The sequence below is a fragment of the Panulirus ornatus genome, chromosome 63 (assembly GCF_036320965.1).
Source record: "Panulirus ornatus isolate Po-2019 chromosome 63, ASM3632096v1, whole genome shotgun sequence".
Lineage (NCBI taxonomy): Eukaryota > Metazoa > Arthropoda > Malacostraca > Decapoda > Palinuridae > Panulirus > Panulirus ornatus.
Window position 1 is genome coordinate 13,585,756 of NC_092286.1, and position 27,238 is coordinate 13,612,993.

At 41.2% G+C, this 27,238-nt stretch overlaps 1 protein-coding gene across 1 annotated transcript in view; it reads right to left on the minus strand.

The window, feature by feature from the left end:
* Positions 1 to 27,238, minus strand: part of Gapvd1 (GTPase activating protein and VPS9 domains 1) — a 141,294-nt gene that overhangs the window by 66,378 nt on the left and 47,678 nt on the right. The window contains exons 10-13 of the mRNA XM_071656428.1: positions 22,880 to 23,043; positions 21,086 to 21,323; positions 14,457 to 14,660; positions 9,150 to 10,822 (exon numbers count right to left, since the gene is read on the minus strand). Coding sequence (XP_071512529.1) covers positions 9,150 to 10,822; positions 14,457 to 14,660; positions 21,086 to 21,323; positions 22,880 to 23,043 — 2,279 coding nt within the window. The remainder of the gene's footprint in view (positions 1 to 9,149; positions 10,823 to 14,456; positions 14,661 to 21,085; positions 21,324 to 22,879; positions 23,044 to 27,238) is intronic.

Genomic DNA, 27,238 nt, shown 5'->3' on the forward strand with positions numbered 1-27,238 from the left:
ATGGGGTTGTTAGGGAGGTGAATGCAAGAGTTTTGGAGAGAGGGGCAAGTATGCAGTCTGTTGTGGATTAAGAGGGCTTGGGAAGCGAGTTGGTTGTTGTTTGCTGATGATACAGCACTGGTGGCTGATTCATGTGAGAAACTGCAGAAGTAGGTGACTGAGTTAGGTAAAGTGTGTGAAAGAAAAAAGTTGAGAGTAAATGTGAATAAGAGCAAGGTCATTAGATTCAGTAGGGTTGAGGGACAAGTCAATTGGGAGGAAAGTTTAAATGGAGAAAAACTGGAGGAAGTGAAGTGTTTTACATATCTGGGAATGGATTTGGCAGCAGATGGAACTATGGAAGCAGAAGCGAGTCATAGGTTGCAGGAGGGGCGAAGGTTCTAAAAGCATTGAAGAATATGCACAAGGCAAGAATGTTATTTTGGAGAGCAAAAATGGGTATGTTTGAAGGAACAGTGGTTCCATCAATGTTATGTGGTTGCGAGGCGTGGGCTATAGATAAGGTTGCACAGATGAGGGTGGATGTGTTGGGAATGAGATGTCTGAGGACAATATGTGGTGAGGTGTCTTGATCGAGTAAGGAATGAAAGGGTAAGAGAGATGTTTAGTAATAAAAAGAGTGTGGTTGAGAAAGCAAAAGAGGGTGTATTGAAATTGTTTGGTCACATGAAGAGAATGAGTGAGGAAAGATTGACAAAGAGGATATAAGTGTCAAAGATGGAGGGAACGAGGAAAAGTGGGAGATAGGGGAGAAAGAATACTTCCCATGTATTCCCTGTGTGTCGTAGAAGGTGACTAAAAGGGAAGGGAGCGGGGGCTGGAAATCCTCCCCTCTTGTTTTCAATTTTTCAAAAGTAGGAAGAGAGAAAGGGGCAAGTGAGGATATTTCCTCAAATGCTCAGTTGTCTGTTCTTAACGCTACCTCGCTATGGCGGGAAATGGCGAATAGTATGAAAAAAAATATATACATACACAGACATATATACAAATGCATGAAGCAAAAAAAAAAAAAAAAATAATATATACATTCTCTTCTTCTCTACTCCTAATTACCACCACCTGCATCAGCGAGGTAGTGCCAGGAAACACACAAAGAAAGGACACATCCACTCACATTCATTCTCTAGTAGTCATGTGTATTGCACTGAAACCACAGCTCCCTTTTCATATCTAGGCCCCACAGACTTTTCCATGTGGTATACCCCAGTATACCACATCATTCCAATTCACTCTGTTCTATGCACGCCTTTCACCCTGCTGTATTTTCTAGGTTGGTGTGATGTGATGTATGTATGTATGCATATATATGAATGCATGTATATCAATCCGAGGCTCGGTCATCTGTTCTTGACACTACTCCGCTAATGTGGGAAATGGCAAAAATGTAAGAAAAAAGAGTGGTTTGGGAACGTCTTGGGAGTAAAGTCAGGGGTTAGTGAGAGGACATGAGCAAGGGAAGGAGTAGCACTACTCCTGAAACAGGAGTGGTGGGAGTATGTGATAGAGTGTAAGAAAGTAAACTCTAGATTGACATGGGTAAAACTGAAAGTTGATGGAGAGAGATGAGTGATTATTGGTGCATATGCACCTGGGCATGAGAAGAAAGATCATGAGAGGCAAGTGTTTTGGGAGCAGCTGAATGAGTGTGTTAGTGGTTTTGATGCACGAGACCGGATTATAGTGATGGGTGATTTGAATGCAAATGTGAGTAATGTGGCAGTTGAGGGAATAATTGGTATACATGGAGTGTTCAGTGTTGTAAATGGAAATGGTGGAGAACTTGTGGATTTATGTGCTGAAAAAGGACTGGTGATTGGGAATACCTGGTTTAAAAAGAGAGATATACATAAGTATGCGTATGTAAGTAGGAGAGATGGCCAGAGAGTGCTATTGGATTACGTTATAATTGATAGGCGCATGAAAGAGAGACTTTTGGATGTTAATGTGCTGAGAAGTGCAACTGGAGGGATGTCTGATCATTATCTTGTGGAGGCGAAGGTGAAGATTTGTAGAGGTTTTCAGAAAAGAAGAGAGAATGTTGGGGTAAAGAGAGTGGTGAGAGTAAGTGGGCTTGGGAAGGAGACTTGTGTGAGGAAGTACCAGGAGAGACTGAGTACAGAATGGAAAAAGGTGAGAACAAAGGACGTAAGGGGAGTGGGGGGGGAAAGGGATGTATTTCGGGAAGCAGTGATGGTTTGTGCAAAAGATGCTTGTGGCATGAAAAGAGTGGGAGGTGGGTTGATTAGAAAGGGTAGTGAGTGGTGGGATGAAGAAGTAAGATTATTAGTGAAAGAGAAGAGAGAGGCATTTGGACGATTTTTGCAGGGAAATAATGCAAACTAGAGGGAGATGTATAAAAGAAAGAGGCAGGAGGTCAAGAGAAAGGTGCAAGAGGTGAAAAAGAGGGCAAATGAGAGTTGGGGTGAGAGAGTATCATTAAATTTTAGGGAGAATAATAAGATGTTTTGGAAGGAGGTAAATAAAGTGCATAAGACAAGGGAACAAATGGGAACATCAGTGAAGGGGGCTAATGGGGAGGTGATAACAAGTAGTGGTGATGTGAAAAGGAGATGGAGTGAGTATTTTGAAGGTTTGTTGAATGTGTTTGATGATAAGAGTGGCATATATAGGGTGTTTTGCTCGAGGTGGTGTGCAATGTGAGAGGGTTAGGGAAAATGATTGGGTAAACAGAGAAGAGGTAGTAAAAGCTTTGCGGAAGATGAAAGCCGGCAAGGAAGCGGGTTTGGATGGCATTGCAGTGGAATTTATTAAAAAAAGGGGGTGACTGTATTGTTGACTGTGGTAAGGTTATTTAATATATGTATGATTCATGGTGAGGTGCCTGAGGATTGGCGGAATGCTTGCATAGTGCAACTGTACAAAGGCAAAGGGGATAAGAGTGAGTGCTCAAATTACAGAGGTATAAGTTTGTTGAGTATTCCTGGTAAATTATATGGAAGGGTATTGATTGAGAGGGTGAAGGCATGTACAGAGCATCAGATTGGGGAAGAGCAGTGTGGTTTCAGAAGTGGTAGAAGATGTGTGGATCAGGTGTTTGCTTTGAAGAATGTATGTGAGAAATACTTAGAAAAGCAAATGGATTTGTATGTAGCATTTATGGATCTGGAGAAGGCATATGATAGAGTTGATAGAGATGCTCTGTGGAAGGTATTAAGCATAGATGGTGTGGGAGGCAAGATGTTAGAAGCAGTGAAAAGTTTTTTCGAGGATGTAAGGCATGTGTTCGGGTAGGAAGAGAGGAAAGTGATTGGTTCTCAGTGAATGTAGGTTTGCGGCAGGGGTGTGTGATGTCTCCATGGTGGTTTAATTTGTTTATGGATGGGGTTGTTAGGGAGGTGAATGCAAGAGTTTTGGAAAGAGGGGCAAGTATGCAGTCTGTTGTGGATGAGAGAGCTTGGGAAGTGAGTCAGCTGTCGTTCACTGATGATACAGTGCTGGTGGCTGATTCATGTGAGAAACTGCAGAAGCTGGTGACTGACTTTGGTAAATGTGTGAAAGAAGAGAGTTGAGAGTAAATGTGAATAAGAGCAAGGTTATTAGGTACAGTAGGGTTGAGGGTCAAGTCAACTGGGAGGTAAGTTTGAATGGAGAAAAACTGGAGGATGTGAAGTGTTTTAGATATCTGGGAGTGGATTTGGCAGCGGATGGAACCATGGAAGCGGAAGTGAATCATAGGGTGGGGAGGGGGCGAAAATTCTTTGGAGCCTTGAAGAATGTGTGGACGTCGAGAACATTATCTCGGAAAGCAAAAATGGGTATGTTTGAAGGAATAGAGGTTCCAACAATGTTGTATGCTTGCGAGGCGTGGGCTATGGATAGAGTTGTGTGCAGGAGGGTGGATGTGCTGGAAATGAGATGTTTGAGGACAATATGTGGTTTGATCGAGTAAATAATGATAGGGTAAGAGAGATGTGTGGTAATAAAAAGAGTGTGGTTGAGAGAGCAGAAGAGGGTGTTTTGAAATGGTTTGGTCACATGGAGAGAATGAGTGAGGAAAGATTGACCAAGAGGATATAGGAACGAGGAGACGTGGGAGATCAAATTGGACGTGGAAAGATGGAGTGAAAAAGATTTTGAGTGATCGGGGCCTGAACATGCAGGAGGGTGAAAGGCGTGCAAGGAATAGAGTGAATTGGAACGATGTGGTATACCGGGGTCAACGTGCTGTCAATGGATTGAACCAGGGCATGTGAAGCATCTGGGGTAAACCATGGAAAGTTCTGTGGGGCCTGGATGTGGAAAGGGAGCTGTGGTTTCGGTGCATTATTGCATGACAGCTAGAGACTGAGTGTTAACGAATGGGGCCTTTGTTGTCTTTTCCTAGCACTACCTTGCACACATGAGGGGGGAGGGGGTTGTTATTCCATGTGTGGCGAGGTGGCGATGGGAATGAATAAAGGCAGACAGTGTGAATTATGTACATGTGTATATATGTATATGTCTGTGTGTATATATATGTATACATTGAGATGTACAGGTATGTATATTTGCGTGTGTGGACGTGTATGTATATACATGTGTATGTGGGTGGGTTGGGCCATTCTTTCGTCTGTTTCCTTGCACTACCTCGCTAACGCGGGAGACAGCGACAAAGCAAAATTAAAAAGAAAAAAAAAAAAATATATATATATATATATATATATATATATATATATATATATATATATATATATGATAGAGTTGATAGAGATGCTCTGTGGAAGGTATTAAGAATATATGGTGTGGGTGGAAAGTTGTTAGAAGCAGTGAAAAGTTTTTAACGAGGATGTAAGGCATGTGTACGTGTAGGAAGAGAGGAAAGTGATTGGTTCTCAGTGAATGTAGGTTTGCGGCAGGGGTGTGTGATGTCTCCATGGTTGTTTAATTTGTTTATGGATGGGGTTGTTAGGGAGGTAAATGCAAGAGTTTTGGAAAGAGGGGCAAGTATGAAGTCTGTTGGGGATGAGAGAGCTTGGGAAGTGAGTCAGTTGTTGTTCGCTGATGATACAGCGCTGGTGGCTGATTCATGTGAGAAACTGCAGAAGCTGGTGACTGAGTTTGGTAAAGTGTGTGGAAGAAGAAAGTTAAGAGTAAATGTGAATAAGAGCAAGGTTATTAGGTACAGTAGGGTTGAGGGTCAAGTCAATTGGGAGGTGAGTTTGAATGGAGAAAAACTGGAGGAAGTGAAGTGTTTTAGATATCTGGGAGTGGATCTGGCAGAGGATGGAACCATGGAAGCGAAAGTGGATCATAGGGTGGGGGAGGGGGCGAAAATTCTGGGGGCCTTGAAGAATGTGTGGAAGTCGAGAACATTATCTCGGAAAGCAAAAATGGGTATGTTTGAAGGAATAGTGGTTCCAACAATGTTGTATGGTTGCGAGGCGTGGGCTATGGATAGAGTTGTGCGCAGGAGGATGGATGTGCTGGAAATGAGATGTTTGAGGACAATGTGTGGTGTGAGGTGGTTTGATCGAGTGAGTAACGTAAGGGTAAGAGAGATGTGTGGAAATAAAAAGAGCGTGGTTGAGAGAGCAGAAGAGGGTGTTTTGAAGTGGTTTGGGCACATGGAGAGAATGAGTGAGGAAAGATTGACCAAGAGGATATATGTGTCGGAGGTGGAGGGAACGAGGAGAAGAGGGAGACCAAATTGGAGGTGGAAAGATGGAGTGAAAAAGATTTTGTGTGATCGGGGCCTGAACATGCAGGAGGGTGAAAGGAGGGCAAGGAATAGAGTGAATTGGATCGATGTGGTATACCGGGGTTGACGTGCTGTCAGTGGAATTGAATCAAGGCATGTGAAGCGTCTGGGGTAAACCATGGAAAGCTGTGTAGGTATGTATATTTGCGTGTGTGGACGTATGTATATACATGTGTATGGGGCGGGGTTGGGCCATTTCTTTCGTCTGTTTCCTTGCGCTACCTCGCAAACGTGGGAGACAGCGACAAAGTGTAATAAAATTTTTTTTTTTTTTTTTTTTTTGCTTCGTCGCTGTCTCCCGCGTTTGCGAGGTAGCGCAAGGAAACAGACGAAAGAAATGGCCCAACCCACCCCCATACACATGTATATACATACACGTCCACACACGCAAATATACATACCTACACAGCTTTCCATGGTTTACCCCAGACGCTTCACATGCCCTGATTCAATCCACTGACAGCACGTCAACCCCGGTATACCACATCGATCCAATTCACTCTATTCCTTGCCCTCCTTTCACCCTCCTGCATGTTCAGGCCCCGATCACACAAAATCTTTTTCACTCCATCTTTCCACCTCCAATTTGGTCTCCCACTTTTCGTTCCCTCCACCTCTGACACATATATCCTCTTGGCCAATCTTTCCGCACTCATTCTCTCCATGTGCCCAAACCATTTCAATACACCCTTTTCTGCTCTCTCAACCACGCTCTTTTTATTTCCACACATCTCTCTTACCCTTACGTTACTTACTCGATCAAACCACCTCACACCACACATTGTCCTCAAACATCTCATTTCCAGCACATCCACCCTCCTGCGCACAACTTTATCCATAGCCCACGCCTCGCAACCATACAAAATTGTTGGAACCACTATTCCTTCAAACATACCCATTTTTGCTTTCAGAGATAATGTTCTCGACTTCCACTCATTCTTCAAAGCTCCCAGGATTTTCGCCCCCACCCCCACCCTATGATCCACTTCCGCTTCCATGGTTCCATCCGCTGACAGATCCACTCCCAGATATCTAAAACACTTTACTTCCTCCAGTTTTTCTCCATTCAAACTTACCTCCCAATTACTTGACCCTCAACCCTACTGTACCTAATAACCTTGCTCTTATTCACATTTACTCTTGACTTTCTTCTTTCACACTTTTTACCAAACTCAGTCACCAGCTTCTGCAGTTTCTCACATGAATCAGCCACCAGCGCTGTATCATCAGCAAACAATAACTGACTCACTCCCCAAGCTCTCTCATCCACAACAGACTTCATACTTGCCCCTCTTTCCAAAACTCTTGCATTCACCTCCCTAACAACCCCATCCATAAACAAATTAAACAACCATGGAGACACACATCCCTGCCGCAAACCTACATTCACTGAGAACCAATCACTTTCCTCTCTTCCTACACGTACACATGCCTTACATCCTCGATAAAAACTTTTCACTGCTTCTAACAACTTGCCTCCCACACCATATATTCTTAATACCTTCCACAGAGCATCTCTATCAACTCTATCATATGCCTTCTCCAGATCCATAAATGCTACATACAAATCCATTTGCTTTTCTAAGTATTTCTCACATACATTCTTCATGAGTCATACATACACTAAATAACCTTATCAACCAGTCAACAATACAGTCACCCCCGTTTTTAATAATTTCCACTGCAATACCATCCAAACCCGCTGCCTTGCTGGCTTTCATCTTCTGTAAAGCTTTTACTACCTCTTCTCTGTTTACCAAATCATAAAATATTATTTTTTTTTTTATTATACTTTGTCGCTGTCTCCCGCGTTTGCGAGGTAGCGCAAGGAAACAGACGAAAGAAATGGCCCAACCCCCCCCATACACATGTATATACATACGTCCACACACGCAAATATACATACCTACACAGCTTTCCATGGTTCACCCCAGACGCTTCACATGCCTTGATTCAATCCACTGACAGCACGTCAACCCTGGTATACCACATCGATCCAATTAACTCTATTCCTTGCCCTCCTTTCACCCTCCTGCATGTTCAGGCCCCAATCACACAAAATCTTTTTCACTCCATCTTTCCACCTCCAATTTGGTCTCCCACTTCTCCTTGCTCCCTCCACCTCCGACACATATATCCTCTTGGTCAATCTTTCCTCACTCATTCTCTCCATGTGCCCAAACCATTTCAAAACACCCTCTTCTGCTCTCTCAACCACGCTCTTTTTATTTCCACACATCTCTCTTACCCTTACATTACTTACTCGATCAAACCACCTCACACCACACATTGTCCTCAAACATCTCATTTCCAGCACATCCATCCTCCTGCGCACAACTCTATCCATAGCCCACCCCTCGCAACCATACAACATTGTTGGAACCACTATTCCTTCAAACATACCCATTTTTGCTTTCAGAGATAATTTTCTCGACTTCCACACATTCTTCAAGGCTCCCAGGATTTTGCCCCCTCCCCCACCCTATGATCTACTTCCGCTTCCATGGTTCCATCTGCTGCCATATCCACTCCCAGATATCTAAAACACTTTACTTCCTCCAGTTTTTCTCCATTCAAACTTACCTCCCAATTGACTTGACCCTCAACCCTACTGTACCTAATTACCTTGCTCTTATTCACATTTACTCTTAACTTTCTTCTTTCACACACTTTACCAAAGTCAGTCACCAGCTTCTGCAGTTTCTCACATGAATCAGCCACCAGCGCTGTACCATCAGCAAACAACAAATGACTCACTTCCCAAGCTCTCTCATCCCCAACAGACTTCATACTTGCTCCATATATATATATATATGCAATGGTTTATTTTTGAAACCTTGAATTCTGCAACTGTAACAGTTTACATAAAATTTTGGAGTTTAACATTCCCACTAAACAACCAATGTGATAAAAAATATGTCCTACCCCCTAAGGAAATCCCTTCACTGATTAAAAACAGTTATTCTCGTGCCTTATCCACAGTCAATGTCTCCAAGGTGTTTACTAGTTTGTTACCTCTCAGCACTTTTCATTATAATCAAAAGCCATGTACACTTCTCTCTCCCAACTTCCAATCATCATCACTCCTGTTAAAACTCTATTGAGAATCTTACCACAGACACCCTATATGATCTTAAATGACAAGGAATATCACAGTAACCCTTTGAAAAAAAAAAATGTCACAGATGACAAGATATTATCTATGGTGCGCTAAGTGATGGAAATACAACCATTCTAAAGTCCTAGGCTATATTCTTATCCATACACTTTCACTTAACTCAGTGAAGAAGCAGTTCTAAATATACTGGCTTCTAGAAGACGATTATACATAAAATTTCATTAAACCAAATCCTTCATTCACGACTAAAATGTTACACTTGTTCATCTAAAATGATATTTACATGGACATACTATAATATCAAAATGAACACTGCTGGACTACTATACTTACATACTGTGAGCTGAGACAATGCCACTATCTGGCTCTGACGTATCCATATCTGGCTTCTTATTTCGGTATTTTGCCAGTATGTCATCACTTGTTTCTTCAATAGTAGGAGGTCGGTTCTCTTCAGAAAGAGCTCGTCTAATGATCACTTCTTGGCTGTTCAGTCCTGCACGTATATAGGTTGTATCATCGCCAGACCTACTTCCAGGTTTACGACGACCCTTAAACCCTGGGAGCTTAAAGTTTTTGAAAAAGCCTCGTTTGTGTTTTGCATCACCATCAATTGTATCACGATCTCCTCGTTCTGCTGTTTTATCAAAGCTAATGCTTTTAGGAATTGCACCTGTGGCTGCCATACTGATCGTTGGTGCAGTGGGTTCTGGGGTATCAACTGAATCTGTTGTTGGGCCAGAACTAGCATTTGAAGCAGAGCGCAATTTACCAGAGCCTCCGACTATGTCTGATCCTGAACTGCTGGAGGATGCTAAACTTGTAGTACTTAAATGAAGGCTGCTGTCCTCTCCTGAACCACGGTCACTAGACACTAGCTTATGGTGAGGATGAACAACAATATGTCCACCTTCACTACTGCCACCTAAATCCATGAGTGGAGCACTGGATCCTCCTCCACTACTATCACCAATAAAAGTATTGAGTAAGAGGTGCTGATCACCAGACACAATCCCATTATTAGGTAATGTAGAAAGATTAAGGCTTAGACGCCCCAAAGACTGTGTAGCAGATGCAATTTCCTGTTCAACCTGAGACTCTTCTTCTCTTACTCTGTCAGACTGCAATCTATCCATGAGGCACTGGTTCTCTTCAGCTGGATGGATAGGTTGAAATTCCACTCGAGGGGGAGTTGCTGGTCCACTTATTCGACTATGAATCACTGGAATGGGTTTCAAAATACCACTTGGTATACTGTTACTTGTATCTGAACTTAAAGAGGGAGGTAACACTGGCATTGGTTTTAATATGCCACCACTACTACCTCCAATGGCACCACTGAGTGTTCCATCAACTGGAGATCGAGATCCCTGAGCACGCGGAGTAACATTATCTTCTTGATGTAAAGGTTCTGGTCTCAGCAGGTCACTTCCACCCAATTCAACTTCAACTTCTGATCGTCCTGTATCATCTGAACGTGCAACACTTTGAGCATCATCTGTGTCAAACTCTGTCATTCTCTCTGAATCAGAAGCTAAAACATCTGTGCTCCAAGCTTCAGAAGCAGTTTCAAAAGTCTCTCCGGTAGCATCTCCACTCACATAGTCTCCTTGCATCCTATCTAGTTCTGCTAAATGTCGATTTAGGAGCTGATCGTGAAACTGATCTCCACGATCTGTTCTATCTGCTGCTTCAATAGTTTCAGAATCACTGGCTAATACGTCAGTGCTCCAAGTATCAGACACTAAAGATACAGTTTCATCTCCACCTATCAGAGGTTTGATTTCAAAACGTCCAAACTTTTCCTCAATATCAGCCCTTGCTGGCTTTGGAACAGTAACTGGAACATTAGGTGGTGGAGGCTGGTTTTCTTCTCCACTTCTCAAAGCAGCCTCTTCACCCTCTGTTACTTGTGATGAAGGAGTATCTCGACCTGACACATTGGGAGTTCCACGGCCAGATACATTTGCCGAGACCATGTCTGATAAGTTGTCAGGTTGATCCTCCTAAAAAAAAAAAAAAAAAATCAAAATTCAACAGAGCACAATAAAGCATTAATACAAAAAGAAAAACAGAAGACCTGAATTAAAGTTATGATGGCAAGGCTGCTGGCAAGGTGCTTAAAATAAGAGGTCTATCTGTTTACCAAAAATGAGAAAGTCTAAGCTAAATTAATACATTAACTAAAAAATGCCTACCTCATTTTGCAGACTGAAGGCTTTTGTGCTGAATGAAGCCTATATCAAAAAGTCTACCTATCTAACTATTACTTGAATGCCTTCCTCATTTTAATGGGGTATATCAACTGCAAAGATGCACCTTTTCAATAACTAATTCAATAAACCTTGGGTCCCCAGCCCTGACTCATTAAGCTGGGAAGACAGCAAGGAAGCTATGCTCCTGGAAAAGAATTCTACCTTTTTACCCCTAATGTATAAAAAAGTCTTAATCTTTCTTTCATACTTGATCGCCATTTCGCGTGCTACCAAGGTAGCAACAGGAACAGACAAAGAAAGGCCGCATCTGTTCCCATCCATTCTCAAGCTGTCATGTATAATGTATTGAAAGCACAACTCATTATCCAAATCCAAGACCCACAGACCTTTCCATGGTTTATCCTGGATGTTTCACATGCCCTGGTTCAGTCGACTGACAACATGTCAACTCCAGTATACCACATCGTTCCAATTCACTCTATCTATTGCATGCCACACCCTCCTGCATGTTCAGCCCCCAATCGCTCAAAATCTTTTTCTCTCCATCCTTTTATCTCTAGCTGTCATGTGTAATGCATTGAAACCACAGTGCCCTATCCGTATCCAGGCCCCACAGAACTTTCCATGGGCTACCCCAGGCGTTTAATATGCCCTAGTTCAGTCCACTGACAGCACAACGACCCCAGTATACCACATTATTCCAATTCACTCTATTCCTTGCACGCCTCCCACCCTCATGTATGTTCAAGTCCTGATTGCTCAAAATCTTTTTCACTCCATCCTTTCACCTTCAATTTGGTTTCCCACTTCTTGTTCCCTGCACCTCTGACACGTATATCCTCTTTGTCAATCTTTCCTCACTCATTCTCTCCATATGTCCAAATCATTTCACTACATTCTCTTCTGCTCTCTCAACCACACTCCTTTTATCAACACACATATCTCTTACCTTTTCATTACTCAATCAAACCATCTCACACCACATATTGTCCTCAAACATTTCAATTCCAACACAACCACCCTCTTCCATACAACCCTACCTATAGCCCATGCCTCGCAAGCATATAATATTGTTGGAACTACTATTCCTTCGAACATTTTTGCTTTCCGAGATAATGTTCTCTCTTTCCACACGAATTCATCGCTCCCAGAACCTTTGCCTCTTCCCCCACCCCATGACTCACTTTTGCTTCCACGGTTCCATTTGCTAATAAGTCCATTCCCAGACATCTAAAACACTTCACTTCCACCAATTTTTCTCCATTCAAACTTACAATTACTCAAGGACCAATTTCTATGAAAGAGTTTTTGCATTACTCTGGACCTTTCTAAAGGCCCAAGACCACGCTACTTCCAATTTCAGGGAAATGCAGATTTCTCTGTAGTGTGAAGTTCTTCGAAGAGACTTTACTTCCAATGATAGAGCCTTGCCAAAGTTTGAGTGCATTACACACGTCAGCAACAGAGTAAAAGTGAGCAAATGAGGCCATTTCTTCACCTGTTCCTGGCACTAACTCACTACAGTGAGAAAAGATGAACAAGTATCAGTAAACTAAGAAGTACAATGACTTCATATAAAATGAAAGCCTATAGTTACTTCATCAGCCTTATTTTATAATTATTTATTCATTTATATATTATATTTTGTTGCTGTCTCCCATGTTAGCGAGGTAGCACAAGGAAACAGACAAAAGAACGGCCCAACCCACCCACATACACATGTATATACATACACATCCACACATGCACATATACATACCTGTACATCTCAACGTATACATATATATACACACACAGACATATACACATATACATAATTCATAGTCTGCCCTTATTCATTCCCGTCGCCACCCCACCACACATGAAATAACAAACCCTTCCCCCCTCATGTGCTCGAGGTAGCGCTAGGAAAAGACAACAAAGGCCACATTCATTCACACTCAGTCTCTAGCTGTCATGTATAATGCACCAAAATCACAGCTCCCTTTCCACATCCAGGCCCCACAAAACTTTCCATGGTTTACCCCAGACGCTTCACATGCCCTGGTTCAATCCATTGACAGCACGTCGACCCCAGTATATCACATCGTTCCAATTCACTCTATTCCTTGCACGCCTTTCACCCTCCTGCATGTTCAGGCCCTGATCCCTCAAAATCTTTTTAACTCCATCTTTCTACCTCCAATTTGGTCTCCCACTTCTCTTCGTTCCCTCCACCTCCGACACATTTATCCTCTTTGTCAATCTTTCCTCACGCATTCTCTCCATGCGACCAAACAACTTCAAAACACCCTCTTCTGCTCTCTCAACCACACTCTTTTCATTACCACACATCTCTCTTACCCTTTCATTACTTTATAAAATATTAAAATAATCTAATATTCAATACTAGAGATACCCTGGTATCTAAATCCTTTTAATATCTCTTATCTTCTGTCTATCCCTACATACCCTATACTGCAACTCCCTCTCTCAAATAAAACTGTCTTGCTATCATTTACAATCAGTTCTCATTTAAATATGCATTCCCTACATTCATCCACTACTGCAACTCTGTTGATTCCAGCATTACAGAAATATCTATACAGAAGCACGTACTTACCAATTTCTAATTCACAATTTCTGCAGTATGAAGAGGAAGTTCTACACTTATGGGAACCTATTGCACTACCACACAATTCTTTAAATTTCTTAATACTGTCTGTATTCAGTCTCATGACAATTAACATATCCATCGCAATATTTTTATAGAACTTCTTCATATCTCTTTTATATTGTTTTCTGCTTAACTTCTTGCTATGACCTCTCAATAATTTTTTTTTTCCACAGAACTGTTCCCTTTCAAGGTCTCAGTTTCACTCAAGAACTTGGAAGTTGTAATCATATCTCCAGTCTTCCTCCTCTTCCAGTGGTCAAAAATCATAACCAATAACTCTCCCTGTATACAATCAGCTTTCCCAATTCAAGTACCAATGGACTGCCTCAATCAGATCAACATGCTTGTTCAAGTGCAGAGACTAAGCTTGAGATTCATATTCTATTTAAGGTATGCACTTCCCTATCCACTTCTTCATCCATGTACTTAAATGCATAATTTAATTTAGGTATATATTCTCCTATGCACTTCTTCATCCATGTACTTAAATGCAATCTTAATTTCAATAAATAAATGGCATTCCTACTTTACAATTCTTCCAATGTGATGCTCTGGTGCCAAGCTTACTACTATGGGGAGGCAGATGGGTAAGGTTGCAATGGCCATACCATAAAATAAGCAAATTCTTCACTAATTATGACTACAGTTTATGCAAATTGTCTTGAATAATTTTACACTCCTATTCATATATTCATCAATTGCAAGAGATCTTCTCTCAACACTTTCACTCCACCTTCAGCCATTAACAAGCTAAAGAGACAATTTTACCTGTTCAACATCATCCAAACTCGATGCAACACTATGATTGCTTGCAGCTTCACTAATAGCTTCTAAGTTATCTGATGTGTTTCCAATTGATCCCTCATCATGTGAAAGTGAAAATCGAGTCCGTTTTTCTATTGTGGCCTCCCCTCCTCCACCATCACCTTCATCCTCTACATTCATTCTCACACGAGAAGCTGATTTGGTTGCCTGGAAATTATAAAAGAATAATAAATCCCATCTAAGCTTCTAAAGTCTTAACCATAGTACTAACTATATCTTATACATTTTTCTTGCATTAAAAGCAGGTTGTTACATTCAAACATTGTGGTTACTGACCAAATCTAAAACTCTTGCTATATAATTCTTTGTGATGATTTAACTATGACATGCAACATGTGAAATGTGTTGCCCACTACTTACACTAAGGGAATTATGAATGTGTTGGAAGTGGGTTACCTCATCAAGTGTATTAATGAGTGTTATGCATCATGAATAAGCAGAAAAAGAAAGTTCTTATCCAATAATTCCCCAGTATACTTAAAACATAAAAGTAAAAACTGGGAAGCATGAAAGAGGGAAAGCAAAACAGTGGAAGGAAGATCATGTGAGGATGTAGTAACAGCTACATCTGCTAAAACAATCTTTCAACAACATTGTGGCGTTACATGAATGTATAATTCACCTAAACTTGGACTACAATGTGACTTTGGCCAAGAACACTTAATGGGAAAACAGGCAATTCTTTAATTCTTGAACAGTAGTGCTCGCATGAGAAGTTACAACCATGCAATCCATAACCTAAGATTTTTACCTACTTCTCTGATGACTGTTCCCTTCGGGAACTCCAATCAAAGGGGATGGCCACGTCAAAAGTGTCTCCACTTATTTCTGTCCTTACATGCCTCCTTCATTTACACCAAACTCTACATCTAAAAGCTAAGATTTAATGAACATCAAATTTTAAGTATTTACTTTCAGCTCATTTCTTATACATTTAAAAAACCACCTCACCATGAAAACATACATGCAACACAACCCTCCTGTTCTCACTTTCTTGCAATCTTAGGCTCTTGACTCAATCTAATATCTGTTTGTTGAACCTTTTAAATAAGGATTATTCATTCTTTCATGCACAACTGCTTTTCCTGTCTCGGTGAGGTAGCCATACAATCAGTTGAACAATGACCCCATTTACACATCTAATCACTAGATGTCATCTATAATGCACTAAACCCAGACCCCACTAACCACAGCTAAGTCCCGCATTCTATTCCATGGCTTACCTTAGCCACTTAATAAGCCCTGGTTCAGCTCCCAGACAGCACATCACCCTCCATGCACCACACTGATTCAATTAATTCTATCCTATGAACACCTTTCACCCTGCATAATGTTCAGGTACCTGTAACTCAAAGCCTCTTTCACTCCATCCTTGTCTCCTTCTTGGTCTCCCCCATCACTGGTAGGCAGTAGGCAGCCACCAATAAAAAAAAGGCATTACCTGCCTAAGTATTGGGAGGATTGGTGAATGCTGCACAGCAAGCCAGCACCTCATTAGCAGTCAGGTTTCACTCTTTTGGCTCTAGTTGCATTTTTTTCTTTCTCCATCACCCACACAAGGGCTGCTGACATTCAGCCCATAAACATCAAATCCCTCCATCTCACACATAACATTTGACAAAGCAACACTTACATGTTTCAACCTTTGCCACTCTAGATTTTCCTGAAGTACTATGCACTAGCCATACAATTTAGCAAAAATCTTGTATCTACATCCCTTTCCTCCTTTTATTTCTAGCACAAAGATCCTCCTAAGTCAGTTTTTGTTTATTCATCATCACTGTGCTATCAAACTCTTATCAATACACCTGTCCTGCACTGTCATTCCAAACACGATCAACCTGCCTAGCACTACATACTGTCGTCATGTATCTCATTTCTAACATGTCCATCCTCTTTCTTTCTCTTGCATTTACGGCCCATAATGAACATCCCACAACAGTTGGGCCTACTACATCTTCAAATACACCCATCTTTGCTCAAACAGACCTGACCTCCTTCCACACAATTCTCAATGTATCCTCTCCACTCCTCTGATTCATTTCAGCCCCTAAAACTCCATGACTATCAGGTATCTACACAATTCCACTTCTTCCAGCCCTCCCAATTCAAATTTACCCTTAAACCACCATGTCTCATTCCCTACTGCACTTCATTATCTCACTTTTGTTTCGCACTCACTCTCAACCTTTTCTAAAACACTCCCAAACTTTACTGATAGCTTCTACAGATTCTAACAGGAGTCTGCTACCAAAGATACATCTGCAAATAGCAACTGATTTAACTCCCACTCCCCCATCCTCTATCCCCAGCATACCAAAGACCTGCTCCTCACTCTAAAGTCCTTCCATTCACCTCTCTTACAAACCTGTCCATACAAAGACTAAACAACTATATTAACATCCCATATCCTTGACACAGATCTAACTCCACCAAGAACCATTTTACCCCTCTAACCTCCTACTCAAATAGATGCATTACCCTCCAAGTAAAAACTCCTTACTGCATTTAGCAGTTCATAATTTACCCCCTAACCTACAACCATAGCACTTTTCACAAGACTTCTCCATTGACCTCTTCACATGCTTTCTTCATATCCATAAATGGCACATACAACTCATTCTTTTCCTAAAGTATTTCTGATCCATATTTTTCAAAGCTTACACCTGGTAAGCACACCTTTGATATCTTTTGAAGCCACACTTCTCCTTAGTGTGATGTTAGGTGCATGCCACAGACCTCTCAACTATCACTTTCCTATTCATTGTAACAGATACATTCATCAGATTTTTAAATTAGTAATTTGAGCTTTCACTTTTGTTCCCCTTGCCTTTACAAAAGGGCACTGAATATACTTTCTGCCTGTCCTCAAGCATCTCATTTTGGGCTATGCAAACAATGAACAGCTTCACTTACCAATCAGCATTACTATCCCCTTTATTATGAAACTCAACTGTTATTCCATCCACTCCTACTGCTTTACCACACTTCATCTTATGCAGGGCTTTCAGTAACGCCTCACTGTTCACCAATCCATCCACCAAGACTCTGTTACTCAGCTTGCCACCTTCCCCAAAACACACCATACTTCCCATCCCATCATCTAACATATTCAACAGCCCTTCAAAATACTCACCTCATCTCCTTTTCACCTTTTCTTTGCCTATTACCACCTCCTAATTTGTTTTACCTAGTCACTCCCACACATTCTCTTGTTCTCCTTACTCTATTCACCTGTGAAGTTTGCTGGTAGTCCCTCATCCTATTTCTCATTTGCCCTTTTTCAGCTCCCATATCTTTCTCTTTACCTCATGCTAATTTCCCTTGTAAACCGACAAAATCACTTCAACTCCTTCCCCATGATCCTAAATCTCATTTTTCTCTTTTACTACCAAATGTACTTCACCCCACCACTTATTCTCACATGCCCACCTCCCATCTTCTGCATGCTATATGCATCACCCGCACATGTAAGAACTGCTTCCTTAATCATACCTTCCACTCCTCTCCTATTCCCCCCTCGTTTCAATTACTCTCACCCTATGCCACTCTTCACTCATTCTCTCCTGGCAATTCTTTTCAAGCTCACTTTCACTTAAACATATTTCTTTTCCTAAAACCATTTCAACCTTTCACACTTTTACTAAGATGTGATCAGATATCTCACCTGCTGACCCTCTCAGCACATTTACATCCAAGAAGCTTTCTTTTGTACACCTCTTAATTAGCAAATAATCCAATACTACCAGTTGTGTCCATATCCCTCTCACCCATGTACATTTATGGAAGCACCCTTTTTCCACAAAGAATTCTGAAACACCGTTTCTCATTCAGTACGCAATTCAACAGTGCACCTAATTTTCATTTACACAAGGTACCCCACACTCCTCACATACACCCTTAACTGCCATAATAACTCTCTTGCATTCAGATCCCCCATCACCAAGATATGATCCCTTGCACCAAAACTGCAAAGATACTAACTCAGTCCCTCACAAAAAGCCCATTTTTCTTCCCTACTCTCACTATCAGGTACATATGCACTACCAATCACCAACCTCACTCACTTTCATTTCATTCTACGAATGATCAATCCTGAAATTATATCATTACACTCTTTGAACTTTGAACCTTTTACTTTCAACTGAAAATCAAGAAAAATACCCTGAAACAACGAGCATATTTCTGACATCTGTTCATACTCATCAGAACAAAAATCACCCTAAATCTTCACATAGAGAAATCTTTAAATTTCATTTCAACCATAGATTCTTTGTATAGTTCAGTGATATGTTTATTGTGCATAATATCTCCCACGTTAGCGAGGTAGCACAAGGAAACAGATGAAAGAATGGCCCAACCCACCCACATACACATGTATATACATACATGCCCACACATGCACATATACATGCCGATACATTTCAATTTATACATACATATACATACACAGACAAATACATACATACACATGTACATATTCATACTTGCTGCCCTCACCCATTCCCGTCGCCATCCCGCCTCACATGAAATAGCACCCCCCTCCCCCCGCACATGCACGAGATAGCACTAGGAAAAAAAAACAAAGGCCAAATTCGTTCACACTCAGTCTCTAGGCTGTCATGTGTAATGCACCAAAACCACAGCTCCCTTTCCACATCTAGGCCCATGGTTTACCCCAGACACTTCACATGCCCTGGTTCAATCCACTGACAGCACGTCGACCCCGGTATACCACATCATTCCAATTCACTCTATTCCTTGCACGCCTTTCACCCTCCTGCATGTTCAGACCCAGATCACTCAAAAGCTTTTTCACTCCATACTTTCACCTCCAATTTGGTCTCCCACTTCTCTTCATTCCCTCCACCTCTGACACATATATCCTCTTTGTCAATCTTTCCTCACTCATTCTCTCCATGTGACCAAACCATTTCACTACACCTTCCTCTGCTCTCTCAACCATACTATCTTTATTACCACACATCTCTCTTACCCTTTCATTACTTACTCGATCAAACCACCTCACACCGCATATGGTCCTCAAACATATCATTTCCAGCACATCCACCTTCCAAGGCACAACCCTATCTTTTGCCCAAGCCTCACAACCATATAACATTGTTGGAACCACTATTCCTTCAAAAATACCCATTTTTGCTTTCCGAGATAATGTTCTCACCTTCCACATAATCTTCAACGCTCCCAGAACTTTCGCCCCCTCCCCCACCGTGTGACTCACTTCTGCTTCCATGGTTCCATCCACTGCCAAATCCACTCCCAGATATCTAAAACACTTCACTTCCTCCAGTTTTTCTCCATTCAATCTTACCTCCCAATTGACTAGTCCCTCAACCCTACTAAACCTAATAACCTTGCTATTATTCACATTTACTCTCAGCTTTCTTCTTTCATGCACTTTACCAAACTCAGTCACCAGCTTCTGCAGTTTCTCACCCAAATCAGCCACCAGTGCTGTATCATCAGCGAACAACAAATGACTCACTTCCCAAGCCCTCTCACCCACAACAGACTGCATACTTGCCCCTCTCTCCAAAACTCTTGCATTCATCTCCCTAACAACCCCATAAATACACAAATTAAACAACCATGGAGACATCACACATCCCTGCCGCAAACCTACATTCACTGAGAACCAATCAATTTCCTCTCTTCCTACACGTACACATGCCTTACGTCCTCGATAAAAACTTTTCACTGCTTCTAGCGACTTGCCTCCCACACCATATACTCTTAATACCTTCCACAGAGCATCTCTATCAACTCTATCATATGCCTTCTCCAGATCCATAAATGCTACATACAAATCCATTTGTTTTTCTAAGTATTTCTCACATACTTCATTCAAAGCAAACACCTGATACACAATCCTCTACTACTTCTGAAACCACACTGCTCTTCCCCAGTCAATACCCTCCCATATAATTTCCCAGGAATACTTCACAAACTTATACTTGTGTAATTTGAACACTCACCTTTATCCCCTTTGCCTCTGTACAATGGTACTATGCATGCATTCAGCCAATCCTCAGGTACTTCACTAAATATCCTCACCAACCAGTCAAAAACACAGTTACTCCCTTTCTTAATAAACTCCACTGCAATACCATCCAAACCCGTCACCTTGCCGGGTTTCATCTTCCGCAAAGCTTTCACTACCTCTTCTCTGTTTACAAAACCATTCTCCCTGACCCTCTCACTTCGCACACCACCTCGACCAAAACATAATATAATATAATATAATACAATATAATATAATTCATCAATAATCACTAAACACTTGCCATGCTTTTTACTGGAACTGGAATCTTAAATGAAAAAAGCTTGAGGTGGGAGTACCATGGAATATCAAAAAAATGGAAGAATAGTTTATCCTTAAATAGTAAACCTACAAAAAAAAAAAAAATGATAAACAATAAACATGTGAAAGCTTATCTGATATCAAAATAAGAAGACAATAATTCTAACATGATAATACAAATTCCACTTGAATGTACAAAAAAAATACAAGCTCTAATTTCAAATGACTGAAACATACACAAAGGAAATACCTGTACTGTAGAGAGCACCTTTTCCTCGGACATAAGTCCTGGACATTCAGGAGGACTGGAAGTGTTGAGCGAGATTACCAAAACTGTGTCATAATCTAATGGGGGAGGCATCATATCTCCCTCATCTATACTATTTTGTCCTGGCAGCTGACCAGAACTGCCAAGTGCAGACTCTTGCATTGAACCAAGAGAATCAGAGTCACCACTACCTTCACTATGACTCTTAGTGGTTCTAATCCTGCAGAAAGATATTGTTATTTGAGCATCAATATTTTTCAATTTCAGCACAAAATGTACTGTATGTTACCTTATGCACAGTACTTTACAATGAACAATATAAAATCTGGCCATCTATCATCCAGCAAGTCTAGTTAACCAGTTTTAAATAATGAAGATTTTAACAGGTTTAAGAGATGATCTAATTGACAATCACAAATTCAATTTTCTTTTTTTTTTTTTTAATACTTTGTCGCTGTCTCCCGCGTTTGCGAGGTAGCGCAAGGAAACAGACGAAAGAAATGGCCCAACCCCCCCCCCCCCATACACATGTATATACATACGTCCACACACGCAAATATACACACCTACACAGCTTTCCATGGTTTACCCCAGACGCTTCACATGCCTTGATTCAATCCACTGACAGCACGTCAACCCCGGTATACCACATTGCTCCAATTCACTCTATTCCTTGCCCTCCTTTCACCCTCCTGCATGTACAGGCCCCGATCACACAAAATCTTTTTCACTCCATCTTTCCACCTCCAATTTGGTCTCCCTCTTCTCCTCGTTCCCTCCACCTCCGACACATATATCCTCTTGGTCAATCTTTCCTCACTCATTCTCTCCATGTGCCCAAACCACTTCAAAACACCCTCTTCTGCTCTCTCAACCACGCTCTTTTTATTTCCACACATCTCTCTTACCCTTACGTTACTCACTCGATCAAACCACCTCACACCACACACTGTCCTCAAACATCTCATTTCCAGCACATCCATCCTCCTGCGCACAACTCTATCCATAGCCCACGCCTCGCAACCATACAACATTGTTGGAACCACTATTCCTTCAAACATACCCATTTTTGCTTTCAGAGATAATGTTCTCGACTTCCACACATTTTTCAAGGCCCCCAGAATTTTCGCCCCCTCCCCCACCCTATGATCCACTTCCGCTTCCATGGTTCCATCCGCTGCCAGATCCACTCCCAGATATCTAAAACACTTCACTTCCTCCAGTTTTTCTCCATTCAAACTCACCTCCCAATTTACTTGACCCTCAACCCTACTGTACCTAATAACCTTGCTCTTATTCACATTTACTCTTAACTTTCTTCTTCCACACACTTTACCAAACTCAGTCACCAGCTTCTGCAGTTTCTCACATGAATCAGCCACCAGCGCTGTATCATCAGCGAACAACAACTGACTCACTTCCCAAGCTCTCTCATCCCCAACAGACTTCATACTTGCCCCTCTTTCCAAAACTCTTGCATTTACCTCCCTAACAACCCCATCCATAAACAAATTAAACAACCATGGAGACATCACACACCCCTGCCGCAAACCTACATTCACTGAGAACCAATCACTTTCCTCTCTTCCTACACGTACACATGCCTTACATCCTCGATAAAAACTTTTCACTGCTTCTAACAACTTGCCTCCCACACCATATATTCTTAATATATTGGATAAAAATGTATATCAATAGTAAGCATCAAATAACACAGTATACATAATGAAGATCCACTTACATAACTAAAAAGTAGCACTATATAATGTACAGTACCTGTTGCTTTTCACTCGTCCCAACAAATTCTTCTTGGTAGTGTTTGGGGTAGAAATAGCTGAACTGGATGATGGTGCTGGGGATAAATGAGAAGGTTTGAGGCAACCAATTGATGCCTCTAGATCCTTTCTCATTTCGTCGTCATCTGGTATATCAGTGAGTACCTAATAAAATTATATGTTAGTAATGCATATCAATGGAGTAAATAACATTCTTTTTCCATTCTAGCTATATTAAAGAATGGAACATTATATTCCTCACATTAACATCAAGGTGATCATTATTACATGGTTACTGTTCACTTGCTTACATCCAAGAGGAAATCTCAGGTCAAAATCACATTAGATACACCATATATCTGCTTTCACTGTACATCAAGGTGAGTCATGCAGAATCTCTTCCACACAACTAATTTCAACACATTCAGTATGATTTTTAAACACTGCATCTTTACCTAATATGTACTCCCACTCTCTATCTTTCTACAAAACTCTCAGATGGGCTCTCTAACTAATTATTCCCACCTTATTTAAGATACTGCATTATCAATTTTTTTTTTTTTTTTTTCTTTTTTGCCGCTGTCTCCCACGTTTGCGAGGTAGCGCAAGGAAACAGACGAAAGAAATGGCCCAACCCACCCCCCCCATACACATGTATATACATACGTCCACACATGCAAATATACATACCTACACAGCTTTCCATGGTTTACCCCAGACGCTTCACATGCCTTGATTCCATCCACCGACAGCACGTCAACCCCGGTATACCACATCGCTCCAATTCACTCTATTCCTTGCCCTCCTCCTTTCACCCTCCTGCATGTTCAGGCCCCGATCACACAAAATCTTTTTCACTCCATCTTTCCACCTCCAATTTGGTCTCCCTCTTCTCCTCGTTCCCTCCACCTCCGACACATATATCCTCTTGGTCAATCTTTCCTCACTCATTCTCTCCATGTGACCAAACCATTTCAAAACACCCTCTTCTGCTCTCTCAATCACGCTCTTTTTATTTCCATACATCTCTCTTACCCTTACGTTACTTACTCGATCAAACCACCTCACACCAAACATTGTCCTCAAACATCTCATTTCCAGCACATCCATCCTCCTGCGCACAACTCTATCCATAGCCCACGCCTCGCAACCATACAACATTGTTGGAACCACTATTCCTTCAAACATACCCATTTTTACTTTCCGAGATAATGTTCTCGACTTCCACACATTCTTCAAGGCTCCCAGAATTTTCGCCCCCTCCCCCACCCTATGATCCACTTACGCTTCCATGGTTCCATCCGCTGCCAGATCCACTCCCAGATATCTAAAACACTTCACTTCCTCCAGTTTTTCTCCATTCAAACTCACCTCCCAATTGACTTGACCCTCAACCCTACTGTACCTAATAACCTTGCTCTTATTCACATTTACTCTTAACTTTCTTCTTTCACACACTTTACCAAACTCAGTCACCAGCTTCTGCAGTTTCTCACATGAATCAGCCACTAGCGCTGTATCATCAGCGAACAACAACTGACTCACTTTCCAAGCTCTCTCATCCCCAACAGACTTCATCCTTGCCCCTCTTTCCAAAACTCTTGCATTCACCTCCCTAACAACCCCATCCATAAACAAATTAAACAACCATGGAGACATCACACACCCCTGCCGCAAACCCACATTCACTGAGAACCAATCAACGAAGATGACTTTGTTAATACTGCAGAAAAAGTGCCTATACACAACATGGTGAAAATGTATGATGGCCTTCTTGAAGAACTAGAGCAGCATGCATTAAGAGAACAAGAAATCATGTCAGTTAATAAAATCAAAGAGAGGCTTCTAAGACAAAAATCATTGTTAATGAGGCAGATGACTCTGGAAGAAAAATGTAAAAAAAGGCATCCAGGAGAATACCTTCTCATACCGAGAAGAACCACTCCCTGATCCCTCAACTTCTGATGTTCCTTCTCACGATGATGTCAACAGTGATGCACCCTACCCCTCAAGTTTCTCAGGTCACATGCAGTTCTAGTATGTGTTGCTGCATTTATCTTCTTTTGCAAGCAGAGATCAAGCTCTATTTTTTTTTTTCATGTGAAATCTGAATTTCATCTCCACCTAACATGCCATGTTTGAGTGTGGCATGACCAGCAACATTGCTGGGTTAAAATTTTTCTCAGTTTTCATTACATTTACAGCTACCTGTAATTATCATACACTAAATGCTTATTTGTCGTTATATCTCAAATAAAACCTAAAGAATAAAATACAACGTACCATAACCTTTTGATCAAAACACAGCATCATAGGTGAAAAATGAAACCTGCAGTTGTTTGTCGTTATTGTTTCACAGCTGATACAGGTATTTTGTTGATGCTACAGAGCTCATTAGCTATTCTAAACACATTATTTTTTCATTGTTTTAATGGTATTTCATATTTATTTCTGTTAAGTTCTTGTGTGTGAATAAGTGTATGAAAATGATTGCTTATAAGAAGCATATAAATTCAGAGTCAGGAATGAAGGTAATGCCAAACAACCACAGACTGTCCACATGGGTGGCTGAGGTTGTGACACCTTAGCCTTCAGACGGTTGAGTTACAAAAACTTCGTTTCATGCAAAAAAATTATCAAAAATATTGTATAACTACCCTCAGCCTATATGTATAAGGTGTATATGAAACATAAATGAATTTGTGTTTAAGACTTGGGTCCCATCCCCAAGATATCTCAATACGTATATGCAAATTTTCCAAAATCTGAAAAAAATCAATACCCAAAACACTTTTGGTCCAAGGTATTTCTGGTAAAGGATACTCAATCTGTATTTCCTGAATTTAAATGGGTACTTTACTGACATGCCACTGAAATAATGTTGTAGGATTTTTAAAGGAAAATGACCATTAGTGGTTCTGTTCTATATTATTACACTTTGATAAGTATCTTAATAATTTTCTGATATCTCAGAAATTTTTGGCTGTCTTACTTTTACAAAAAGTGGTTCATGAATAATGACCATCATGTACAATCCCTTTATCATGTATATATTTTTTATTACATTTTGTCGCTGTCTCCCGCGTTAGCAAGGTAGTGCAAGGAAACAGACGAAAGAAAGGCCCAACCCACCCACATACGCATATATATACATACACGTCCACACATGCACATACACATACTTATACATTTCAACGTATACATATACACACATACACAGACATATACATATATATACATGTACATTATTCATACTGGGGTGGACGTGCTGTCAATGGATTGAACCAGGGCATGTGAAGCGTCTGGGGTAAACCATGGAAAGTTCTGTGGGGCCTGGATGTAGAAAGGGAGCTGTGGTTTCGGTGCATTGTACATGACAGCTGGAGACTTGAGTGTGAACGAATGTGGCCTTTGTTGTCTTTTCCTAGCGCTACCTTGTGCACATGTGGGGGGAGGGGGTTGTTATTTCATGTGTGGCGGGGTGGCGATGGGAATGAATAAAGGCAGACAGTATGAATTATGTACATGTGTATATATGTATATGTCAATGTGTGTATATATTTGTATACGTTGTGATGTATAGGTATGTATATTTGCATGTGTGGACGTGTATGTACATACATGTGTATGTGGGTGGGTTGGGCCATTCTTTCGTCTGTTTCCTTGCGCTACCTCACTAAAGCGGGAGACAGCGACAAAGTAAAATAAATAAATAATAAATAACATTATTCATACTTGCTGCCATTATTCATTCCTGCTGCCACCCCGCCACACATGAAATGACACTCCCTTCCCCCACACGCACGCGAGGTAGCACTAGGAAAAGACAACAAAGGCCACATTCGTTCACACTCAGTCTCTAGCTGTCATGTATAATGCACCAAAAACACAGCTCCCTTTCCACATCCAGGCCCCACAAAACTTTCCATGGTTTACCCCAGACGCTTCACATGCCTTGGTTCAATCCATTGACAGCACGTCCACCCCGGTATACCACATCATTCCAATTCACTCTATTCCTTGCATGCCTTTCACCCTCCTGCATGTTCAGGCCCTGATCACTCAAATTTTTTTTTTCACTCCATCCTTCCACCTCCAATTTGGTCTCCCATGTCTCCTCGCTCCCTCCACCTCTGACACATATATCGTCTTTGCCAATCTTTCCTCACTTATTCTCTCCATGAGACCAAACCATTTCAAAACACCCTCTTCTGCTCTCTCAACCACACTCTTTTCATTAACACACATCTCTCTTACCCTTTCATCACTTACTCGATCAAACCACCTCACACCACATATCGTCCTCAAACATCTCATTTCCAACACATCCACCTTCCTCCAAACACCCCTATCTATAACC